Genomic DNA, 26,390 nt, shown 5'->3' with positions numbered 1-26,390 from the left:
GTAGGCTACCATTCCCAATTTCTCTGAAATACTGTCCAATTTGAATAACTAGCATTTAAAGACATGGATACAATTGGTACTTGTCAAAGACCAGTCTTTTCACTTGGTGTATCTCAACATGTGCATAAAGTGACAAACCTGTGAAAATTTTAGCTCAATCGGTCATCGAAGTTGCACGATAATAATGAAAGAAAAAAACACCCTTGTCACACGAAGTTGTGTGCTTTCAGATGCTTGATTTCGTGACCTCAAATTCAAAATCTGAGGTCTCGAAATCAAACTCGTGATAAAAAATTCTTTCTATAAAACTACGTTACTTCAGAGGGAGCCGCCGTTTCTCACAATGTTTTATACTATCAGCAGCTCCCCGTTACCAATAGTCTCCACTGCCTTTAAAGGCACTGGACACCTTTGGTCACTGTCACTTGGTGTATCCCAACGTATGCATAAAATAACAAATTCTGAACATTTGGACTCAATTGGTCATCGAAGTTGAGAGAGTAATGAAAGAAACACACATGTTGCACAACTTTGTGTGTTATCAGATGCATAATAAAAGGCTTCAGCTGAAGTATTTTATTATTTGAGTAAGAAATGACCTCTTTCTCAAAAATAACGTTACTTCGTTGAGCCATTTCTGACATTGTTTTATACTATCAACATCTCTCATTTGCTCATTACCAAGTAAGTTTTAATGATAACAAATATTTTGAGTCATTACCAATAGTGGCCAGTGTCTTTAAAGGCAGTGGACACTATTGGTAATTGTCAAAGACTAGCCTTCACAGTTGGTGTATCTCAACATAAGCATAAAATAACAAACCTGTGAAAATTTGAGGTCAATCGGTCATCGAACTTGCGAGATAATAATGAAAGAAAAAACACCCTTGCCACACGAAGTTCTGTGCGTTTAGATGGTTGATTTCGTGACCTCAAGTTCTAAACTTGAGGTCTCGAAATCAAAATCGTGGAAAAATACTTCTTTCTCGAAAACTATGGCACTTCAGAGGGAGCCGTTTCTCACAATGTTTTATACCATCAACCTCTCCCCATTACTCGTCACCAAGAAAGGTTTTATGCCAATAATTATTTTGAGTCATTACCAATAGTGGCCAGTGCCTTTAAAGACCCTCACAAATCAATGTTGATCGAATTAAAGGCCGATGCGGTGAACGCACACGAAGTCCTTCAAAATAATGTGAACTATTTTTCGTATAGGAAAACGTGAAGACATTGAAATTATGAATTTTTTCGCAGGTAGTTTAGACGGTTTGTGTTTATTGAACAACAAAGTATAATATGATGTAACCAGATTATAAACCATATGATGTAACCATATGATATTACCCATAGATGTAACCCTATACAGAAAACAAACCACTAATATAGACTCTGTCAACTATTTTCGTTAAAGCCATTATACACTTTCGGTAAACAGTATTGTCCAAGTCCCACACTTCGTGTATCACAACTTATATATAAAATAACAATCCTGTGGAAATTTAGGCTCAATCGGACATCGGAGTCGGGAGAAAATAACGGGAAAACCAACTCCTATTTTCGCGCGTTTCGCCGTGTCATGACATGTGTTTATAACAAATCCGTAATTCTCGCTAACGAGAATTTATATTGTTTTACCGTTTTCTCAAAAAGTAAAGCATTACCTTCTGTAAACCCTGTAAATTATTTGTAAATCTGTGAACTTGTTTTTGTCTGTACCCAAAGGGTCCAATGGCTTTAAAGGAAAACGTAAAGACTGTATTGAAGTTGTGATTTTCTCACATGCAGTTCGGTTTGTGTTTATTCAACAAACAAACAAATAATAACATGATGTAACCCTGTTAACAAACCACAAAAACAATAAGGTTTATGTGAAGTACTTTTCGTTGAAAACCGTGCCCGTATTGAAGTTATGAAATTCACAGGTTATTGTACGTTTGTGTTATTTGAATTTTTTTTTTTTTTTTTTTTTAATGATGTAATTTCCCTTTAACAAACCTCTAAGCCAAGTTCTTGCGTTACACAAACTTCAGGAGACTATTGTTTGTAATTCATTTGAACATGTGTAGCTATACAATGATTTAGAGAAAAGGAAACACATGTGATTGTGTTTAAATCAAAGATAATCAATAAAGACAATGACTGAACATAGAAGATTATTACGTGCGTGCTTCCAGGCTTTCTGCTTCTTCTCATCACCCATACACTCTTGATCTGCTGAGATGTAGAACAAAGAGCCATGCAAACATCTCTCTGCATCTCTTTGGAACTCCTTGCCTGGTGCAAGTTTCTAGCCATAGATCATGTGAACTTTGTGTACAATAGTGTGACCTTGTGCATTCTTTGAGTATTGTGGCACTGGCACAATACTACAAAGGTCATAAGGGAAAGTTTTAATTTTGTGTCATAATTTCCACAAAAATTCAAGAATTATTAAAGTAAAAGCTGGACAGGTTTTGGGATGGGCCCAAGAATTAGACAGTGCGATCGCCATTAAATCTAAGATTTTACAATGTCTTCCATTAGGCTGTGTACAAATCTTGCCTGCAGGAAGTCCAGGCTCTGTGGCTCTTTTGTAAACATGTGATGTCACAGGTCACATCGTCTATAGTATGGACTATGTTAAGAGGAATATTGACTCTTTTGAAGAACAAAGAGCTATCAACAGCTTTATTCAATCTCTTTAGCACTCCTTTCCTAGTGCATGTTTCCCTCCATTCTTCAATCTGGACTATGTTAAGATGTATCAATTTCTTTGTAGAAAAAACCCCAGATATCCCAACAGCTTTAATCCACGACATAATCCCTAATACATACAAAATACACAATATGAGAAACATTTCAACAGTACCATTTCTCAAATTAAAATTTGATGGCATAAACACTGATATCTTTACAAATAACCACTCTACTTCGAAGTGAAATGTTTCTCAAAATGCTTTATCGAAAGCTGCTGTAGGCTTCTGACCAAATAAATTTGTATTGCAGAGTGATTACCAAACGTGATACCTTCCCTTTAAAACATTGAAGCAGTTTACTTTATGCAAAGGGTAAACTCTCTGTAGTTGTGATTAAATTAAGACAATAAGTTTTAAAGAATTACCTTAGACTTAGATTTGAACTCAATTTGCAGGGTTTTTTTCTTCGGAACTCAGTGCGCTTCTGAACTCTCAAGTTTCAGCGCTGAGTACTTGAGCTGTACATGTTACGTTGCTTCCATGCTGCGTTTTACATATACACATAAAACGACATCTCGATGTAAACATCCTAACTCCGAAAATTTAACATCCTAACCAGCAGAAATGAATACCCCGTCTAAGAAATTAGTTGACACCCACATTCAGAGCAAAATCCCTCTTCCCAAAATGAGTTTTGAAATCTCCGATTACTGAATGTGTTGGGTATAGACCTGGCGTTTGTTGTCACAATCACAGTTGACTGACGCGAGGACTGAAATTACAGCCATGATCAACTCAGAAAGATACCCGACATGTTTCGGGTTGGCAATTATAGGCAGCTACCTGACGGTCTTGAAGATGGTCGCTCAGGCGGTTGGGTGGGAGGGAGGGGTGTAGGGGGGGGGGAATGCTCGCTGTCAATACACAGTCTCAAATGTCATGTAGGATTGGGCATTGCGTTGGAGGACAGCCTGATTAAGGATGGGACTGCGGTGTACTTGACAAATGGTCAGGGTTTTGCCTTTCTCTCTGTTTGAAGTCTTTGGAATTGACAACCCTCTTTGTCAAGGGCTTAGTGTGACGGGAGGAGGTTGCAGGGAGGAAATGTTAAAGATGTCTAGTCGTCTTGTCAAGTTATCGAGCATTTTTGTTTTTATTTGTTTGGAAGGAAGTGTATTGTTTTAGAGGAAGTTTTGTGTGTTTCGTTTGATTACAAACTGATGCAACTTTCATTCGACTGATTCTACTAAACATGTTTTGTGTTTTACTTTAAAGTCGGCCCATGATATAATCCGTAAATCGAATTAAATGTATGATTGTTAGAGAGGTTTTAACGGTAATTCTCATTGAGAGCAGTGTGCTCTTTTGGGTAATAACTCCACAAGTTAATGAATATAAAAATCTATATCTATAGATCGTTTGTGCCTATATTTTTTCTCTTCTTCATCGTCTCCTTTCTGTTTTTTCCCACCAGAAATATTATGTTAATTTATTTGCAAGCGAGCCATTTTATCGTCGGTTGAGAATAATTGACAACAATTTTGACTCTATCTTTAAGTCTAAGCTTCAATTTTTATTTTTAGTCAAGCAAAACCCTTACTGACAGATGAGCTATATTCTTTGAGTTGTTTCTTAATCACATTAATCAAAAAGTGCATTAAGAAATGAAATTTGAAAAGCGTTAAGGCCCCGCACTCGACGTCTGCTACACTCGCATCTATCACAAGTGTTACTAAAGATTATCGGAGACGCTCTTGGCGTGACGTCATGACTTCTTGTGATGAGTTGCTGTCAGTATAGGATAATCAAACGCCACGCAATTGATGGAAAAGCTTGATCGAAATTAAAGGTGACTTTATAGGGGCAGTGCAGTGATATCACACACATGCATAAAATTAATCTGTGAATTTCATCGGTGCTAGTCTTCGAATGTCAGTTGTTTTAGTGTTGCTGTTTTAGGTGTTTTATTTTGGTTTGTTGGGAGGCTTTTTTGTTTGTTTTAATGATACTACGAGGTGTGGACCTGAAACCAAAAGGAAGTCCACATGATGTAAAGACTTGGAACACTATAGACTTAAACACTACCACACCTTCACAAAGTGTTATTTACAGTGTTGAAGAATATTATTTTCCTTAAGTGGTCACAACCAAGAGCTGTGCGTTTGTTTGTTCGTTTGTTTGTTTGTGGTTGCTTTTTGTTTGTTGGTGTTTTTTTTTGCGGTTTTAAAGTGGAGAGATGTTCTTTGATGTTTAACTCTGTCTGTGACACTCTAATCATAGAAGTGTAGACTATTTTCAAGAATCTATCCACTAATCTACACCTGCTCGTTCATTCTCCTTAACATAACTAAATATGAGTTTTCAAGCAGTTTTCTCGCAAAGACAGCATTGTTGTTGTTTTTTGTTTTTTAAGACAAACACAATGTTTCAACCAAGTATTTGCCTGATTCATAGCTTTGATGAGCTAGATAGAGTTTCGTTTCTGGAATGAAGGAATAATGATGTCATTTAAACAAGTTAATCGACATGGGTATACCAATTACTCCGAGACTCGGACCAATTTATCTAATTCGGAGCTAGGACGCCCCCTGGGGGCGGCAGTAATTATCCCCTTATTAGGTTTTGTTTCAAACTCACGGAAACTGGAAAACAAAACAGAGATAAACATGGACCAATGGAGGTAGGGACAAACACACTGAATTGGTTTGAATGGGGAAATTTGTGTATTCCAAATGACAAATGCATCGTGGAGCTTGTGTTTACTATTGTGTTTACAGACAAGCTGTTGAAATGCGCATGACAACGTACAATGAGAAAATTAGTACAACTACTAAAAATTGCACCGCAGTGGAACAAAACAAATACAGCGAGAGGATTTCTTACCTATTTATTATTCGTTTATTTCCATCATTTTACTTTCCGTCGTATATATAAAGAGAAGCAATGAATAGTCATCTATGTATACCCCAGTCAACCGAAGAAGTGATTTGTCTTCCCATTTCCAAATAGATTCCAACTTCGAACACTTTGCATGTCGCAGTGACACACACAGTTTTCGATATTTTCCAATGCCTACACTACTTTGTGCGAAATTGAAAATCAATGCTTTTCATCGTGGTTAAACAACAGCACTGTTTAATTTGATCTAGAAAGACAAAAAAACAACTATTACTCTCTCTCTTTTGAAAACAAAATCACGAATATAAAATTGAATTCAGACACACATTTATTTCAATCTTTCAGAAGTAAACAGCCCTGTATTTGAAAGAAATTACTGTAAGTAGTGGAGTTTCCCCTTTTCTGTTTGAAAAACAAAACTGGAATTTTAAATTGAATTCAAACACACATCTGTCCACTACTCTTTCAGAAGTAATTTACGAGGTTGAACAAATATTTCAAAAGCAGTTTCAAGCATTAAAGTGCAATGGCTTCACGCGAAACCTTTTTCTAAATTGATACTCCTGTATTTCTACTAATGGCCATTTTGGACATGGTAATTAACTCTCTGTCACTTCATCGCTAACTTTCATGCCATCAGTAAAATGGTGCTACCTTAAAAACTAGAGCTAGATTTTGCCCTAGCTAATAAACAAGTAGTGTCTTTCGCACTCACTGTTCCACATCTCACTTCAGAATCACGATGGCAACAAACCACTGCTGCCTCGACCATTTGTCGGTCCATTTATCAAAAATCTACCGTATGTCGACATGGATATATATAGCTTCCAATTAAAGGCACTGGACACTAATGGTAATTACTCAAAATAATTGTTAGCATAAAAACCGACTTGGTATACGAGCAACAGAGAGCTGTTTAAAGTATAAAACATTGTGAGAAACGGATCCCTCTGAAGTAACGTAGTTTTTGAGAAAGATGTAATTTATCACTGAAATACTAAAAGAATTCGGGCCTGAAGTATTTGTAGGCATCTTAAAAGCACACTCTTTTCTGTCATTATTCTCTTGCAAATTCGATGACCAATTGAGCCAAATTTTTCACAGGTTTGTATATTGTGCATATGCAGGGATTCACCAAAGGAAAATACTGGTCTTTAACAATTACTAAACGTGTCCAGTGCCTTTAAGATCATGGGAAACATATAGGCCTGGCGGATTAATGGAAACAAATTCCCCGTTATGCTCAATAAAACAAAGAAAATGCGTACATTTAGCTGGTCGGTTGTCTGTGACCAACACTTGGGGAAAAGCGGCACTGCCAGACAAAGATATAAAACCCAGCTTCAGTGGTGATTACTGTTCCTCTACTTTGAGTGGAATCATACAGGGAATTCTCAACGGGGTTGTGTTGCCATGCCAGTAAAAGCTATAATTTGCTTTGGACGATTTTGTTTAATGCACTATTTAAAAAAAGAAAATCAATGGTAATAGCTTTAGGCTTGGCTTCGCTCCCGGTTAACTAAACATACGTGTATTTGTTCGTACGCGCCATACTGTGTTATGTGGGAAGGGCTCGATTTCATAGAGCTGCTTAAGCACAACAACTAGCTAAGCACGCCCGATTGATGCTTACCACAATAAGGTTACCAGCCAAAGTACCATGTCACATATACAATCTGTGGTTGGTATCCTGCTTAAATTTGCTTAGCAGAAATGTGTTAAGCATAATTTTTTTTTTAGGGGGGCTGATGTTGTGCTGTGGACATGCAGCTTTCGAAATGATTCCTGTCCATGTTATTTTGTTTAGTATACGGCAAGACATCGATTTACAGTATAAATCTCTCTTGTAAAAATTCGGCCGACACGACAGCGCGCAGTGGAGCGAGCGGAGTGAACGCAAGATTCCACCGTCCGTATAAATCATACATGATCAGGTCTCGACTGTATGTGTGGATGTTGCCTCTCTTGACATTCATGTTTGCTTGGCCTTGGAGTCTCGGCGGGGTTTAAGACTGGCTTACCCACATCCCTCAAGACTCAATTCGTCTTCAGTCATGATGTTTACTCTGTCAAATTACAGGAGGTGAAATAGGGAACCGTTAGAAGAGAAGTGCAAAGTCTCCCGTGCCCTTGTCTTTTTCTATGATGCATTGAGGCAACGGTTGAGTTTTGTTTTGGTTTTCCTTTTTTTCTGTGATGATGTTTTGGATGGGTTTTTAATTACAATGCGAGGCTGTTGAACTGGAGAGTGTTGGAGAAGTGATTTAAAGAGGTGTTCAGTCCATTTTGAGGGAACTCGATTTGTGTATAAAGTATCTGGTTTAAGCTTCTGTTTTTTTATCAACAAATACAACGTTCACTTGTTTGTTGAATTTTTCATCCATACAAATTGCACAAAGAACTTTAATAACTGCTCTGTTCGGTTTGTATCACGGCTTGACAATCGGTTTTTCTCGTGACACATCTCACCGTGTCTTCAAATTCATCTTGCTGTACATCTTATTAAGGACCTAGTTATCCATCTCACCAAGACGGTACTCCTTTCCCACTGCATCAAGGCTAAAATCTCCTCCTTTACATCTCCCTGTCCTCCACCATCTCTCTGCCTTCTTAAAGGCACTGGACATGTTTGGTAAAAAACATTCAAAACAATTAGTAGCACAGAAAACTTACTTGATAATGAGGAATGGAGAGCTGTTGATAGTATAAAACATTGTGAGAGACGGCACTCTCTGAAATCACGTAGTTTTTGAGAAAGAGGTAAACTCTCACTCAAATACTAAAGACTTCTAAGACTCGTGGGTTCGAATCCAACCCGAGTGTTTTTTTTCCACTGGAATCGGGAGAGTACCGAGTATACAGTGCTAACACACATCGGTGTACATGTATGGGTAAAAACCAAAATAAAGACTTCAGTTGAATGAAATGTTGTAGACCTATTAGGCATCTGTAAGGACACAAAGTACTGCAGAAGGTTTTTTCTTTCATTATTCTCTTGCAAATTCGATGACCAATATTGATTCCAAATTTTAACAGATTTTTATATATTTTTTATAGATAATGTTAAAATACACCAAGTGAGAATACTGTCTTTGACATTTACCAAGTGTCCAGTGCCTTTAAAAGCAGTGGACACTATTGGTATAACTACTCAAAATAACTGTTAGCATAAAACCTTACTTGGTAACGAGACATGGGGAGAGGTTGGTAGTATAAAATGTTGTGAGAAACGGCTCCTTCTGTTCTGAAGTGGAGTAGTTTTTCGAGAAAGAAGTAATTTTCCACGAATTTGATTTCGATACCTCAGATTTAGAATTAATTTGAAGTCTCGAAATCAACCATCTAAACGCACACAACTTCGTGTGACAAAGGTGTTTTCCTTCATTATCATCTTCCAACTTCGATGACCCATTGAGTTCAAATTTCCTCAGGTTTGTTATTTTATGCATACGTTGAGATACACCAAGTGAGAAGACTGGTCTTTGACAATTACCAATAGTGTCTATAGTGCCTTTAACGGAACCCTTTTTCCACAGACTATGGTTTATTCAAAGCTTTTTTCTCTACCGATACTGACGTCTTGTTTGTACATTCTCCCTTCTTCTTTTTTAATTATCTCTTTCTCCCATGGCAGTTTTTTTTTATATCTGTTGTCTGTATTGATGTCCCCTTGTTGACATATCTTTCCCCTCTATCGTTTTCCCCCATGACAATTTCCCCAAGGTTGTCGTCTTACAAACTCTATGCCCTACTCGTCTAATATCTATTTTATGCTTCTTTATTTTAGAATTTCATTAAATGAATTTTTTCCACTTCCTTTTTTTTTTTTTGTCCTCGAGTCTTCTTTTTAAAACACATGTGTGTCTGTTCCTTTGCGGCTCATTTCATGATAGTCTGAGATATTTCTGTCTTCTATACTTCTTGTATAGCATACTTGTTTAGTTCAATTCAATTATATTACACCGCGTAATTTGTAATTAAGTGGTGAGTCAGACATTATTCTAGACACATTTGTTTCTTTTAAATTGTCATAGTAAAGCGTTTTTTTCTTCTTTTTTTTCCTTTTACCCATACACCATAACGTTTCTTGGTTGTTTTTTTTGTTATCATTGTACTCGTGCCTGTAATTCAACACTGCACTAGGAAACACCAAAGCAAAGATCATGATGTTTGCGTTGGGTTTATAAATGTCAAGTTTCATAATTCATGTGATTTTCCTATGAACATTCGGCGAGTGGTTCGAGCTGTTAATAAATCATTGGCAAAATGCAGACGGAATGTATAAATCAGTAAACGATGATAATAGTAGAAACATACTAAATTGTTTGTAGAATAGTTTAGGAAGTTATAATGGTTGAATTGCTGTAGGCCTATTGCCTTTTGATTGAGCACTTAGGGTTACATTTATTTCGAGGTTGCCATAAAGTACATGTGTACATCATTAAGATACATGATGACAATATGAAGGCGAACCAGAAGTGAACACTTACAGTTCAAATGGAAAATGGCTAATTAATCACAGCACATGACATTTAGGTAAGCAAAAACATTTATTCTGGTACCTTTATAATGGGCAGATACTACAACAAACAAACAAAAGACTAAACCTCGGTATAAACATCGTAGGAACTAAGTCAAAACATAATCTAGAAATGTGTCTGCCTCTTCAAAATGGCGAGCCGTATGTTCTGCTGGCTGTAAATTTATGTGTGTTTTTTTAATTCACATCCCATTAATCACAACACACTTAGTGCATAAGTGCAGTGAACAAAAAAAATAACAGGGAGCAATTCCAAACAACCACATTTTGAATGATTTAAAGGCAGTGCCCAATTACTTATTTTTATATAAGATTTAATATTTGTAATTTTAGAGCCCTCCTTTGCCATTAAAAAGATACGCAAAATAGTGTAAATAATTATATTTATGAGTGCGCCCTCATTGTTTAACTTCTAAAAAGTTTACTTTTAGGATTGTCATGTGACAATCACTCTCTTTTTCCATCCGTCATGAAAGAGCACATACTATTTTGGTTGGTAATTCTCTCTATTTTTGTAGGGAGCATGGCTCTGGCCGTGCTCAAAAAAAAAACATTTATCTGGGATGGATAAGTTCATATAGATATCTGTGAGTATTGTTTCATGTTTAATCCCTCATTTATACCTGAAATCTGTGATTTGTAGCTCACTATTTTGATAATTTTTGTGTGTGTGAGTATTGCCAGGCAGCACCGTCACACGTGCGTCCGCTAGCCTCTGTGTACTGACCTTTTTGTGAACTTTTACTTTGCATTGTGTAATGTTAAAATAGGCTACATGTTTTGTATACTGTATAGTAGTGTTGATACTTTTTGTGTTGGTTGCTATGGGTTACCATTAAACCTATGCAGGAGAAGTTTATTTGATATATTTTAGCTGTCATTGATTGGCATTCATTATTATTTGATTGTATTTTGGCAAATGCTAGTCCTAAGGCTTTATTAATTTAATATAGTTAGAGGACCGGCCCTCCCTACAGTGTCTGGTTCTGGTTCTGGTGGATTACTGCACAATCTCCACATATCGGGATGTACACGTGCAGGTGCCTGAGCAGCAATGATTTACATGAAGTGAGCCCCCCCCCCCCTGATGATGTTACCCATATCCATCTTGAAGTTTACTCTTAAAAATACTAATAGTTGGTGCGTCGCGAATACCCTGTGCCTGTGGTAGTTTGTTCCATTCTGCAAAGGATCTTTGGAGGAAGGAGAATTTGTAACAGTCTTTGTCTGCAGAAGGCTTGATGAAGGCAGTTGCAGCCTGTTGTCTAGTTCCAACCCTTCCCGTGTGCGATTTGGTCTGGTATGATTCAGTGTCTATGGCAATGAATAAGCTTGTGAACGGATTCGTAAAGGAGTGACAAGCGTTGGATGGCCCGCCGGTGTTCAAGGTGTTCCCAGTCGAGTTGTTAATATCAGGTTGCTGACGCTATCTTTTCTATTGTTATTGTTAAGGACGAATCTGGCAGATCGCCGTTGAACCCCTACCAACTGATTTTTGTAGGTGTTTTGGTGAGGATCCCATATTGCTGAGTGTGCCTCTACTATAAGATGTACACACACACACACACATGTCTTGACTAAGTGTACAATACATACTGTACGCCTTATACTTCATCATTGAACGACACCCTTTTCATTCATGATATCTAAACATGAATATTTGATTATATTTCTTTCATAGCAGCAAGTTTTGAATTACCGGTGCCTTTCCACAAACCTACCATGGGGGATTCTCATATTCCATTAAACATTCAAAATAAAAATGATGATTCCACCCGGATCCTTGAGTGGATGACGTCAGAGTCCCTTTGTCCCTAGGACGGCAAGGGACGATCCGGTCCCTGAGCTGTTTCAAACTTGAGCCGTTGTGGCAAATCTCCAATCTATTCATACCATTGACAAGGCACTTCGAGCACTTAAAGGGGATGTCCAACATTGGATGGCAATAAAAATATCAAATAACCAACTGTCATTTAGTTGATGATTCTTTGAAATCATCAAGCAACGTTTTTACTTCATCCTGGGCCCAATGTCATAGGAAATATTACTTAACTTTTTTTTTGCTTAGTAGTAGTTGATTATTTTTATGAAGTCACAAGTAACGGTTTTATCCTGGGCCCATTTTCATAGAGCTGCTTAAGAAGAAAATAATTACTTACCAATTACTTGTTTAATATCAGAAATGAGCAAGATACCGGTCACAATGGTACACGCGACAGTGTTTTGGCTCATTCTTCTGGGCCCAATTTCATAGAGCTGGTGAAGCAGAAAATACTACTTAACAGAAAATATGAGCAGGATACCGGTCACAAATTGTGACACAGTGTTTTTTCTGGTAACCTTATTCTGGTAAGCATAACTGTTAAGTGCTTAGCTAACTCCTTATTAGACGCCATCTTGTTCAAGATGTTTTACACGGAATTCACTTTTCTCAAGATGATATGAAATGCTTTCAGTTCAATTTCCGTTTTCATTCTAAAAATAAGCTTTTCAAATTGCAAAACATCAAATACAGGGCGACTAACACTGCAATTTGAACCCTTCTCTAAAGCAGATGCTCTCCTTCTCTCATTCTCTACAAAGTTGGAGCATCCCCGGCAGAATTAACCATATTAGCCAATCTCAAGGCCTTCCATTTCTGCTTCTCTATAATGCCCTAGTCTCTTTCACTGTGCACGCTTCTAGCTCGTAATCTTATTACAGATCTTTTTGTCTGTTTTTGGCTGCTGTTTTTCTCCAACACGCTGGCTTTTGCTCTGTTCTTTCTCTCCCTGGGAGAAAGGAGGTTTCTTTTCTTTTCTTTTTTTTTCCTTAACATAACTGTTTGTTACATGCAGTCTTCCTGTATAGTGTTTGGTAATTTCTTCGCCCAATGCATCTAAAACAACCAGGTTAACGCTTTAATGAAATTATAGTGGGGATTTTTTCTCAGTCAATAACATTTTATTCTTCTCTTCCTTCCCTTAAAGACAAGGAACACTATTAGTAATTGTCAAAGACCAGTCTTCTCACTTGATGTATCTCAACATATATGCATAAAATAACAAACCTGTGAAAATGTTTAGCTCAATTGGTCGTCGAAGTTGCGAGATAACTGTGAAAGAAAATACACCCTTGTCACACGATGTTTTGTACTTTCAGATGCTTGATTTCGAGACCTAAAATTCAAAACTGAGGTCTCAAAATCCAATTTGTGGAAAGTTACTTATTTCTCGAAAACTACGTTACTTCAGAGGGAGCCAATTCTTACAATGTTTTATACTATCAATAATTCCCCATTACTCGTTACCAAGTAAGGTTTTAGCTTATTCTTATTTTGAGTAATTACCAATAGTGTCTGTTCACTGCCAAAGCAAACTACATTCACAAGTTCGTAACAAAATTAATTAATTGCTCCTGTTTGTCGAGATACAGAAAAACATAATGCAATCTGGCAATAAACAATGACAGACAAACAATCAGATCTACAGTTGTATTTTTTTAATACTGGAACCACATGATGATAAAACGTGAACGGTATTTAAATAAATTGAACTATGAACTATGAACTATGAAATACAAATGCGGTACAGATAACTTTAAGGAGGATGTAATTTACTCAAAATTACACATTGCAAGGGCCAGAAATAATCATCTGAAACTACAGAATAGCGTTGCGATGTTGGCATTAAATACAAAACCAATACAATGTTAAAACCTGTTTAAAAGATCGTGAACACTAAAATTGTTCGTTGATTGTTTCATTGTTATAACTTGTGTTTTCGACGAATACGTGACTGCATTGATTGATTTGGACAATAGAAAAAGCCTGAAGTTTTAGTGAGGAATTACCTCTTTAAAAAAAAACATACTTACTTCAGAGGGAGCAGTTTCTCCCAATGGTTTCTACCAATTTTACTAAGTCAGCTTTTATTTTGTTATCTATTGTGAGTAATTACCAAATGTGTCTTGTGATTTTAAGGGTGAATGTGTGGGTTTGAATCCCGGTCGTGACACTTGTGTCCTTGAGCAAGGTACTTTACTTTAATTGCTTCTCTTCACCCAGGGGTATAAATGAGTACTTGCGAGGGTATAGATTGATATTGTGAATGAAAAAGCATTTGGAGCGATATAAATTGTTGCCCAGGTTGTAGTATCCCAAAGGAGCTGAGAAACATTAAAAAAGGGATGTTATTGGCTGTATGACCAGGGCACTTAATGTAAAGCGCATTGATACGGTTATTGTGAAATGCGCCATGTATGAATTGTTATTATTATGCGCCATATATGAATTGTTATTATTATTCTAAAAAAATTATTTAAAAAAACTATTAAAAAAAACTCAATTTCCAGCAATCAATGTGACACTTTAATTCCTAACCTGGTTTGTCTCTATCTGTTTTTCCTCCTCAGGGCCGACCCAGACCTGGAGTTACAGGCTTTATTCAGACGTCATTTCACCAAGCTCAGGTATTTCCAGGGATCTGTCTTCAACCCATCAGACTTACAGCGAGTCAAGGTAAAGTGTCTTCAATTCGTCAAAAATGTTACAATGCACATTATGTTAAAGACACTGGACACTATTAGTAATTGTCAAAGACCAGTCTTCTCACTTCGTGTATCTCAACATATATATGCATAAAATAACAAACCTGTGAAAATTTGAGCTCAATCGGTCGTTGAAGTTGCGAGATAATAATGAAATAAAAAACACCCTTGTCACACGAAGTTGTGTGCTTTCATATGCTTGGTTTCGAGACCTCAAGTTCTAAATCTGAGCTCTCGAAATCAAATTTGTGTATAGTTACTTCTTTCTTGAAAACTACGTTACTTCAGAGGGAGCCGTTTCTCACAATTGTTTTATACCAAGGACAGCTTCCCATTACTCATTACCAAATAAGGTTTTATGCTAATAATTATTTTGAGTTAAATTACCATTAGTGTCCACTGCCTTTAAGTCGACACAATTGTGTTGACTAAAATGTTGACAAAAATGTCAAACATAGTTTCGTTCATCTCGATCAGAGCTGCTTAGCTCAAAAATTTGCTTAGCATGAAATTTCTTCCTTGATAAAAATAGGATTACCAACCACATTTCCATTTGTTGCATATTGCTTCCACATGTATTCAGCAGTTGTTTGCTTTTCCTAAAAATCACATGGAAATTTGGTTGGTAATGCTGTTTTTATCAAGGCAAAAAACTTCATGCTAAGCAAAGTTTTGTGCTTAGCAGCTCTATGAAATTGGACCCAGGTTCAGTTCAGTCATTCTGATTGACCTATTGCATTGACGTCATAAGTGCTTTTCACACTACAACAACTTAGCAAGGGTCCCTTGCTTAATTTTAGCATGGTTGTGAAATGTAGCAATGTTGTGGACAGAATTTTGCAAAAGAGCCTGGACAGTAAGAACAGTTGCTTTCACATGAGGTACATTTTGTAAAATTTTACAACCATGTTACAATTTAGCAAGGGACCCTTGCTAAATTGCTCTGGTGTGAAAGGGGCTTTAGAGGTAAACCGATGATGAACAATGGAAATGTACTGATTTGAAACAACACTGACGTCAAATTTCATTTGAATAGACATTAAACTCATCCACTGGTTTTCTGAAAACCGTCTCACTCTGTTTGTAAATAGAACAAATTGTTTGACATTTTTACTTCAATATTCTTGTGTTTTACAGTTAAATGAATCAGATGCCTGCCTCATTCTTTGCAATAAATACTGCCCTCAACCGGACAGTGAAGATTCGGGCCAAATCATGCGTGTTATCTCCATCAAGAATTTCAACCCAGAGATGAGAGTGATTGTTCAATTAATCCAAGACCATAGTAAGGTGAGTCTCCAATATTAAACTTCCACCATCATTGGATTATTGTTCACAGAACAATCATTTAAGAATGTGGGACTTTTGGTACGCTATGTCAGGCCTGATTCTTCATGGCGGCAACAAAGGCGATTGCCTCTGTGTCCCCTGGTCATTGCCTTGGTGCCCTTGAAATGCTCCAGTACAAATTTGCAATTTCATCATAGGGTGCCCTTTACCAAGAAAATAATGCCTTGGTGCCCTTGCTCTTTCAAAATCGAAGCATACAGCCCTGCTATGTGGTACAAAGAATCATTGTGTATAAACTAAAAAATATGTTTTAAGATTTGAAATAACAAAATAAAAATTAAAAAAAATATTGTTCTTGGTACATGTGTGTGATCACAAAACTACGTGAACGATGGATATTTACCTCGTAAGTCTGCTGCCATCTAGTGTTCTAAGGTCTCAAAATCACCAGAGTTACTATCACATTATTTTCGGCCTGATAAAGTGTTGTTTAGACGATGATAAGTTGCATTTTGCTAGAGTGCTTTCAGGTTATGATAAAAAGGGCAAACAAATCAAAGAAAAACTCACTGAAATGACGATCTGAGCATACTGATCGAAACGTCGAGTTGAAACCAACGGTTCTTTTCAGAACCACCCCAGCTCATTAGAGATAGTCATTACATGGTGTTACCGCAAACCTTTCTATATCGTATTTCCACCATGCAAAGTTCAAATCCTACTTAGCTTTTAAAACACAAGCAGCAGCAAGGATTTTTCAAAAACATGGTTTCCAATCAAATCTGAAATGGTGATCAACCAAGCTTTTATAATTGGCACAGGTCAAGTAATTCAACACCTACATGTATTGATTTATTTACAAGTCTCCAATAGAGCATCAACATTTGCTGGATTTCGATCCTTGTAAATGGGTTTTCTGGACCTAGAAAGTCCTTGAATTTAGAGTTGTTTCTGTAGTGGTCGAACCCTGCCAGACTTGACAGTACATTTGCATTTCATATTAAAAGTTTCCTAAAAGGCTTTGGCTTAAGCACACAATTTCACATTGGGGGGGGGGGGACTGGGTTCTATGCAAGCCCATTTCTGCCCCTCTCAGGTAAGCCACTATTGAAAGGGGGAAAATGGTTCAAACTTTAATTGTCTTTAATTCCGTTTTACCATTCTAAGCTTTGGAACACGTGTATTTTAAATTTCAATATGATGTGTCTTTATTCAACCTCTTTCCTCCTCCTCCTACCCAAGACACATCTATTGAACATCCCAAGCTGGAACCAGACCTACGGAGACGATGTTATTTGCATCGCTGCGTTGAAACTTGGTTTCATGGCCCAGACGTGTCTTGCCCCTGGGTTCTCAACAATGATGGCCAATCTGTTTGCAATGCGTTCAAGCTCAGAGGTAAGTGCAATTAGCTTTATCACAGCCGATAAGCAATAAGCACATAACTCCAGCTAAGTAAAACATGCTTAAGTATCCAGTGATGTATATTGTTCCAGTCAATTGAGATTGCTAAGAAGAGGAACTCGTTATGCTTGTTTATTAACCGAGTGTTTGAATATTTGGAGTAGTAGTCTGTGCAAAGAGCACCAAGTTTTAGGATAATGTGCTATCGAAAAAACACATTAATATCCCAAACACTTGATAAATCAAAGTGAACGTAATAAATAAAGCAAATACAAATTTGCAACGTTGGAGCTAGTAGACTTATTTATAAAGCAGCCTGAGCATCATTCTAAACATGCATCTGACATAAAATGGTTTTACAACCCTTAAACCAACCTGATAGGGGATGAAGTTGTGTCCTAAAATCATTGTTCTAAATTCAAGTCTCAATTTGACAACAATTTAAACATAACTTCCCCCAAGGGAAAACTTGAACATAAAAATTGCTCAGTCACATTTAAGTCGATGGAATCATTGGTGTCAGTGGAGTTGAGAATAAGGTAAAATTAGTAAACACGAAATCAATGTTTTCTTGGGAAAGTACAGAAGCATTACTTGTGATTCAGCTGGATGGTTGTGTTTAAAACAATTCAAAAGAAATGTTATAATAACACACCGGCCTCTTGGAAGTATAGAAATCGGTTATGAAAATTTGACATTTTTCTACTTCAGATTAAAAAGAAAGATGGCCCAAATGAACATGGCCCGGAGGATGAGGTATTGAGTATATGCAAATCAACATTATTAATTTATGCACATTCTATTTTTTCTATAGAGCCTGGTTTGGTTTTCAAGGTGCTGCAATTATAGTTCATAGATTGAAACTTTGGCTCAAATAAAACATGAAATGGAAGGAATATTCCTGACGTTTACCTGAAATATGCCTTGTTCCAATAAGTGCACTCTAAATGCTTCCGGTTCAATATTGACCCGGTTTCGACCCGTGACGCTTGGTGGCAGCAAATTTAGCTGGTGAATCCATTGCTCTCAGAAAAGTGCACATGCTCAGAACCACGTAAACAATGGAAATTTACTTGGTAAGTCTGCTGCTACCTAGCGTTCCAAAGTATCCCATTGGGACGCCATGATTGACTCTTCGAATATTTTACAGAAAACATTTCAGAGCGTTTCATGTTTTATTACGGTCTATAAACTCAGTCTTCTCTTCCATTTAGATTTTCAAGCTTTTGAAATCATCTTTGCTCTACTCCATTTCTGCACAATCTTTCTTCGTCATATACAATTCATTGTGTGACTTTTTTATCGGTTTGTAGGTCTAGTCAGTGCTATAACAACTGTTATAATTTGCCTTTAATTGTGATTTTACATTAAATGTGTGTATTCGGCAGTGTGTGCATGTTTCTATGGAATTTCTCTTAGGGGATGCAATCTTTAGACAGGTCCATTGTCTGGTCATTTCGTGGCACGGGTTGTTCCATTATAACATGGGGGAAATTACAGTGGCTTTTAAACAAATCTCATAAATCCAAGAAACGATTTGAGACTAATCCAAACACAGACTGCATTCTAAACCGATTTGGATGCCCACCCTGTCAGAATCTGGTAACCCTTTTCCAAGCGAAGGGCCAATCAGTAGGCTGAACAAACATTTGTCCCGTGTTGGGTGTCACTTTCTCTCTCTTCTCTGAAACTGACTCTAGAAACACTGCTTTGGGGATAAGTGTAATTCCTCGTCTTCTGAGTGAGGACACTCTAGAGGAATCAGGGGTTTGGGTTACTTAAAGGAACACGTTGCCTTGGATCGGTCGAGTTGGTCTCTTAACCATTGCATTCCTTAACAAACGGTTTCAAAAGCTTTTCAAAGACCAACTCGACTGATCCAAGGCAACGTGCTCCTTTAATTAACCTGTTTCTCTTTAGTATCACGTCTTGTTTAGTTTATCTTTACCAACTATCCTCTGATGCATGCTGATCTTGTTTTCTACGTCATGTCTATAACTTCAGATCAGTCGATTTTTTAAATCAAAGCGTTTGCCACGTAAGGTAAGAGCGAACCCTTTTTTTTTTTCAAGTTCATAATTATTCTCCGGTGACTCATTTCAGACATCCATAGTGATCAAACCATGTTTATTATTACACAATTCAAATATCAAAATTACATTTTTTTCCCCCATATTTTTAACACATAAACCCCTGCCCATGAGCAATGTTGTGGAAACTTGGTTGGCTGATTGAGTTTCAGCTATCAGTGGGATATTTTTAAAGAAAATTAAATATATTTTTTGATTACTTTTTTTTTTTTGGGGGGGAGTGTAATAAAATCCGGGCTTTGGCAATAAGTGATTAATATTAATATTTATCTTTGAACTTTTAATTGGGACAGCCTCAATGGCATAATATTTAGGTCAACGTTTGAAATAGTAGAACTTTAAAACATGAACAAAAATTACACACGCAAATGAAAAAGAACCACATCGAATAGATTTAGTAGATCATTGGCATTATTTTGGGTGTTTTCATCCTGAGGCAAAGCACTTGGGTGGGGGTATATTGCAGTCCCCCAAATTATCACAACAGTAAGCTCGTTTAAAAAATCATGTATCTATCGTCATCCTGCGTCACTGATGATTAACATGATCCATTCCACATAAAACTGAAAAAAATAAGATCATTAGTTTTAACAAGAGTAATTTGCGGAAACCCTGTGTATACGCTTGGAATAAAATTAAACGTGTTTACGCAATTAGTGTTAGGTATCTAATTTTAGAAAACTTGAAATAATTGTTATGATGCTGCTTCTTCTAAGACAGGTTGTAAATCATTCAATACTGCAGGCCTATACCCCGGGCTGTATTTTCAATTAGAGAAAGTACATCTCTGGCTTTCACATAGACTCGTAAAGACACGTATGACTTTCACCCGCGATCAACAAGGATGTGCTCTTTGTAAAGAGTTTATAAACGAGTTCTTTCTCCATTTTATTTTCCTTTCCCTCTTTTTTCCCTCTTTGTTGTTGTTGTTGATGGACAGCCCACAGCTGCAAGTCGAGAATTTTGAACAATCTATAAAGGTATAGAGTACGAAGTTAAACATGTGGGGGAAATAAATCCACACTTTATCAACTTGTACATATGCAAGTCATTAAGTGTTTTTCATAGCAAACGACCCGCGTTGGGGGGGGGGGGAAGGGGTACAACTGCCCTCCCAAAACAGTGGGGAAAACTCAGGCACGTAAAAAAAAGCTGGGCAAAGGCAACAAATACTCTTCACCCTATGGTGAAATTCCGGGCATATGAAGCCTGCCTGCCATCCCTGTGACATGGATGTTGTACATGCAGGCATAATTAATACCCACATATTGTTGCACCTTACCTTTTGTTTTCCAAAACTACTTAGTTTTGGTTTTAAACCAAATAACGGTTGAACACGCCAAGTGAACACTTTTTGTTCAAAATAGTCACAAGATTTTAACAATAAAACTATGCGATGCCAAAGTGACGTTAGCCGAGTGATGTTTCCCTCCTTTTATTCAGGCATTTGGGTTAGTATTTTTTGGTGCTGGTTATGCAATGTGGGTGCTGTACCTAGACTTTTCCAAGTCCTACTTTTGTTTAAGACTCACAGTTTTAGAGCATTTCGGGAACTGCACTTCGTGTTCCGAGTGCTATACATGTGTGCCTTCATTGTTTAAGGAACCCTGCTTTTTCTTCTGGACAAAACTGTAACTCTTGCCATTTTGATTGATTTCTGGTACTATTTGGTATTTTAACAAGTGTTCCTTTTGCCATTCTTTTTCCATACTCATATGTTTCCTTAATGCAGTCGCAACGCTCTTCCATCAGTTAAACATGCCACTTAATACAGTCGTAATGCTATTCCATCAGTTAAACACTCCACATCAACACCTCGACCCCATTTCCTCTTTTTCACAACAGTGCACAGTTTCATTATTCATGTCAAACAGATTTTGGGATCGAGGAGCAAGATTTAGAGGTTGTAAAAAGAGGCCCCGGGAACAAATGAAAAACCATCCGGGAATAATGATGCGATTAACCTATTTTAAATCCATGCAACGGGGCAGACAAAGTCCTCGCTCGTGTTAAGATGCAGTGGACATCTTAATTCACCCATCCCAACTTGCTCAGATCAAGTAACAGGGAACTGGAGATTCTAAATGCACACAGCCACAATCAAGGGTATCTTTGTATACAAATACACCAAATGAACAACGTAACAAACTTGAGTAACTCTTTGCAGATATTGTATTTGACAAACTAAATCTGTTTGCATTCATCATTGGCACAGAGATTGTCATATTGATATATAAATGGCATTGCGATAACTACTACAAAGTTATATTCACTCCAAATTACGTCAACAGATACACACTGTATGGGATAGCACCAATATTCCTTTTCCTAAAGAAATCGGATTTGCCTTGGGCTCCACAACAAGGCCAGTAATCGTGACATAACCCTGAGTGGTTTTCAAACAGTTGTTCATAAAATGGACATGAACAACAGTTATCCCTGATTGTGGCTGTTCACAAATGCTTCTTCTTAATATGAGGAACACTTTCCTTGTTGTAGTTTTGAATACCTCCTGCTCAAGTAATGGTGCTGGCTTTTCTTGAAAAGGAAAGGATTTGGTAAGATGTTTGACTCACAAAATATCAAAACAATTTTGTGGGCTTTTGCTTTTCTTGAGATCTTGGTGGTAGGCTTTTGGGTTTTGATAGCTTTTTTGTTGTCATTTTGTTTGACTATTTATAACCATTTCTTCACAAGCATCTCAATATTTACTGAATAATCAAATCATCTGATTAATATGCACATTATTCCAGTTAGAATATCAGTAATACTTATCTAGTTATCATGCTGCACACTCTTTCAAGTTATTTCCTTAAGCGTCACATTTTTACAGAAATATATATATTTATTCCATTTATACACCGACTTGTTTCATATTTTCATATTTGGTTGTACATTTTTTTTAATTATCAGATTTCTCTTATGGTAAAACGGTATTGCCTCATTTGAATTAAATTTTAAATTTTCTCCCAAATTTCTATCACATTATCATTTTGATATGTATTTTGCACTATTTTTACCAGACATTATTATGAACAGATATTGAACAGAATTAATGTAAAATGTATGAACTAGTCTGGCCAAAATGTCCCACAAAGCAAAAGGAGCACTGCCGTATCACAACATACATTTTTTTTTTAAATATCTACAAGAAAATTACGTAAATTTGAGCTGTTAATTATCTTCATCTTGGAGATTGCCTGGAACTGATCTTGCATGTAAATTACATGATGTGACATAACCCTAAATTCCATCTCAAAATTACTTGTGTTTCATCATGAAGTTGTCTAGTGAAAAATCTCGAGTCCATAAATTATCATAAAACCCCTGCCATCTGAACATCCCCTGTAAGCGAAAAAGAAGAAGAAAAAGAAGGAAAAAAACGTCGCGGCATAATCCATTTAATCTGTTAATTCTCTCTCACGAAGACCCCACCATAATATGCTAAGATATACTGCGGTAGATCTCTGTAACTTATTGCTATTCTTTATAGTTCATCGACCAGCTATATCAAATTTGTGTCGGGACACTGGGTGTTTTATCTGATTATATATTTTAAGAGATACAATCAAATTAGAATATTTAAATATCTAGGAATATCAACAGCATACATGTAGATGGTTTACGCGTAGACTGTTGACATAGTGTCGACGTGTATAAAGGATATCACGGTCCATATTGTGGGCTTTTTATTTCATTTTTGTTTCATTTTTCAAACGTTTTTTTTGGTAAAAATCTTGTTTGTTTGTGGTGGTCTGTTTGTTTGTTGATTTGTTAGGGTGTTGGTGTGTTTGTTTGTTTGTTGGTGTGTTTATTTGTTTGTTTTGTTTTCTTTATTTGTTTATACTTTGTGGTGTGTTTAGTGGTGGGGTATTGTCGGTGCCCCATGTGTGTTTGTCCTTTTGTCAATCTGTATACTGGTCCAACAAGTGACAAGGAGGCCTATTTACTTTTATTATAGTGATTATATGTGTATCTTTGTGAAATACCTTTGTGTATCTTTGTGGCCGGTTGGTCAGGATAGTACTTTCATCATTCACCTGATTTGGGCATTGGTATAGAGGCCTATCAGTAGGGTAAGACGGTTTTTTGTTAAAGGTATATCCAATAAGTGAAAAGTATGTTTTTTTATTATAGTCTAATGGGCCTAATTGTGTATCTTTTTGGTCAGTCAGTACAGGATAGTTCTTATATCTCATTTACCTGACTTTGGCGTTGATATCTTAGTCGGTGAAAACAGTAGGCCTATCAGAGAGTATGAAAGTAGAGTTGTTGGTGCCTTCGACTCAGTGGCTCAATTCAAAGTTATTTGAAGTGAATAACATGGTGCAAGTGCAAAATGGGGTTGCTCCAACAGCAATATTTGCAGTAAACATGCACTGTGTACTGTACGAAACTTGTTAGTTTTCCCCCGCGCGTTTAGTATGCTCGATGGTCCAGGCCTGGGGGAGGTACGGAGTACTTTAAACCCACTGCCTGGTTGCTCATTGTACAAGGGAGCCCCCGCTCTGCAAACACCCGAGTAAACTCACCAAATTATTGCCCTACCAATACTTCCAACTGAGAGACAGTGTTCCAGAACGGCTACAGACCGTGTATGAAACCTAGAAATGTCATGAAAGATGAAAAGACGCTCATCAAAAATGTCCTAGAGTAATCACACATGAATAAGACATCATGTGAGGAGAAGAAGCCAATGTAGTGTGTACGAGGTCGATATTGGTTATTGGCAAAGATAGTTTGAGATGAAGGTTGGGTTTCAAGTTAGATGTACAATTCGGCCCGGGGAAATGGGTCGCCGAACCTCAATAATTAAACCAGTCAACTACATGTTAATAAAGAAAACCTGTTTTTGTTTCCAACACAACTTTTTTACACTTTCCGAACAATTTTTTTTGCTGTTCAAGGACCTCAGTACTGAAAAACACAACTAACATTTGCTCAAAAATGGCATATGGAAGACAAAATGAAACACTCATATATAAGACACAAACCTTATTCATGTCAAAGTAGTTATTGAGTTACCATGTCTGAATTGGCGGATTCGGCTTTGGCTTGATTGCCGAGGTATCATGCATTGAAGTGTATAGAATTACCTTAGCAACAGCCGTAGCCGATAGCTGCCAATTCGGATACGTCCTTTGGGAGACATTGAAATACCCTGTACCAATTTGCAGCTACAGTTATGGCTACGATTTGATCAACGAGGCATCAGGTTTTGAATTATATAGGCTGACCTTAGCAATACCCTTAGCAATACCCTTAGCAACAGCCGTTGCCGTAGCTGTAGCCGCCAATTCGACTACGACCTAACTCTACCTGGAGCCCAGTGGACAGCTAGCGCCCTCACTTTCTATATCTGACATTTTAAAACTTCCCCTCCTTCACACTGTTAAATCACTACAGTTAATTAACACAAACGACTCGTTCAAGTGAGTGACAACCCCTATTTATAAACCGAATAAGTTATGAGAAAAAGAAAACTAGGCCACGGTAGAACAATTCTAATTAAGACTGATTCATCATTTTGCTCTGACACATTACGGCGCAGGGGTAATTGCTGCAACGAGCAGCGGGCACCATGCACACACTTTAGTCGTGAACGCATGAATCATTACCAAGGCTGGAGCAGGAGCAACTGGCCAGGGGGCGGTAGACACAGGCAAATTCAAAGCTCTGATCATTAGCCACCGATTTTTTTTCGTTCCGGGAGATTTTGTTTAGTTCGTATACATTAATTATCTTTGGATCATGACTTGTTTCTTCTGTACTGAAGGTTCCGTCATCTGTAACATAAGTTATGGTTGTTATGTGAATCCAGGGTCCCGAAAGGGAGTTGCACAAACAAATTTTATTAACAAACACATTCCTAGTTTAAATTGGTTAAAGGGAAGGTACACGTTTGGGAATTGTCAAAGACCAGTCTTCTCATTTGGTGTATCCCATCATAAGCATAAAATAACATGGCTGTGAAAATTTGAGCTCAATCAGTCATCGAAAATGATGAAAGAAAAAAAACCCTTGTTGGATGCATTTGTGTGCTTTCAGATAGATAAAAGACTTCTAGCTAGAAGTCTTTTATTATTTTAGTGAGAAATTACCTCTTTCTCAAAAAGTACGTTACTTCAGTGGGAGTTGTTTCCCACAATGTTTTATACTATCAACAGCTCTCCAATGATTGCTACCAAGTCAGTTTTTAAGATAATATTTATTTTGAGTAACTACCAAATGTGTACCTTCTCTTTAAATCATTTGTTTGAAGGCAAAGTATACCTTTGTTTTTTTTTTAGAACCCTTCAAATGTCTTAATAATGATACATTCCAAATATAGGTTTATACAATAAAACTAACATGTGAACATTTATAACTAGTTGTTTACAATAGTCCATTTGGAACGTTTTATAAAACCATGCCATTAATTGACAACTGGTAATTCTTGTTTCAATCTAGGCATATAATGAGGGATAAACTAACTGTAAGCGACCCCACAGTCTTCCAGATGGTCTAGAAATTAGATTCCCCCATTCCAGGGGCGGACCCATGAATATTTGCATGGGTAGGGTCAGGTGTGTCGAACAATATTATTTCTCACATGACGGACTAAGGCTTGTTTGTGTACGAGCCAATGGGGAATGTCCCTAAGACAGCGGACCGGCCTGTGTTGTAAAAAGTCCAGCGGGTGACTGTTCTTCCCCTGTTTCTGTAGCATATTCTCTTTCTTAACTAATTTTAACTGAATTCATGCGCATATGTAGTAATAGAAAATAGCTTAATAAGCCAGTTCCTAACTGGCAGCTCAAGCACTAATGAGACAGAAAACTCTCCAAGGATTTCCAGCAGATTTTGCAGCTTTTTATTTCTTTCAATTTTATGATTTTGTCGTTGGTGTTTGACTCTACAGACGCAGTCGGTTGTTAAGAATGCATCTACTCCAGCGGAAATTTACCTTGTAAGTTATTCCTG

At 37.2% G+C, this 26,390-nt stretch overlaps 1 protein-coding gene across 1 annotated transcript in view; it reads left to right on the top strand.

Annotated features, from left to right (window-relative positions):
* Positions 1–10,585: 10,585 nt before the first annotated feature.
* Positions 10,586–26,390, top strand: part of LOC117291403 (calcium-activated potassium channel slowpoke-like) — a 37,943-nt gene continuing 22,138 nt past the window's right edge. Inside the window, exons 1-5 of the mRNA XM_033773057.1 lie at positions 10,586–10,608; positions 14,509–14,614; positions 15,781–15,933; positions 17,176–17,331; positions 26,329–26,376. Of these exons, the coding sequence (XP_033628948.1) occupies positions 10,586–10,608; positions 14,509–14,614; positions 15,781–15,933; positions 17,176–17,331; positions 26,329–26,376 (486 nt within the window). The remainder of the gene's footprint in view (positions 10,609–14,508; positions 14,615–15,780; positions 15,934–17,175; positions 17,332–26,328; positions 26,377–26,390) is intronic.

The sequence above is a fragment of the Asterias rubens genome, chromosome 6 (genome assembly GCF_902459465.1).
Source record: "Asterias rubens chromosome 6, eAstRub1.3, whole genome shotgun sequence".
NCBI classification, from domain to species: Eukaryota; Metazoa; Echinodermata; class Asteroidea; order Forcipulatida; family Asteriidae; genus Asterias; species Asterias rubens.
This window is presented reverse-complemented; position numbering and strand designations above follow the sequence as displayed.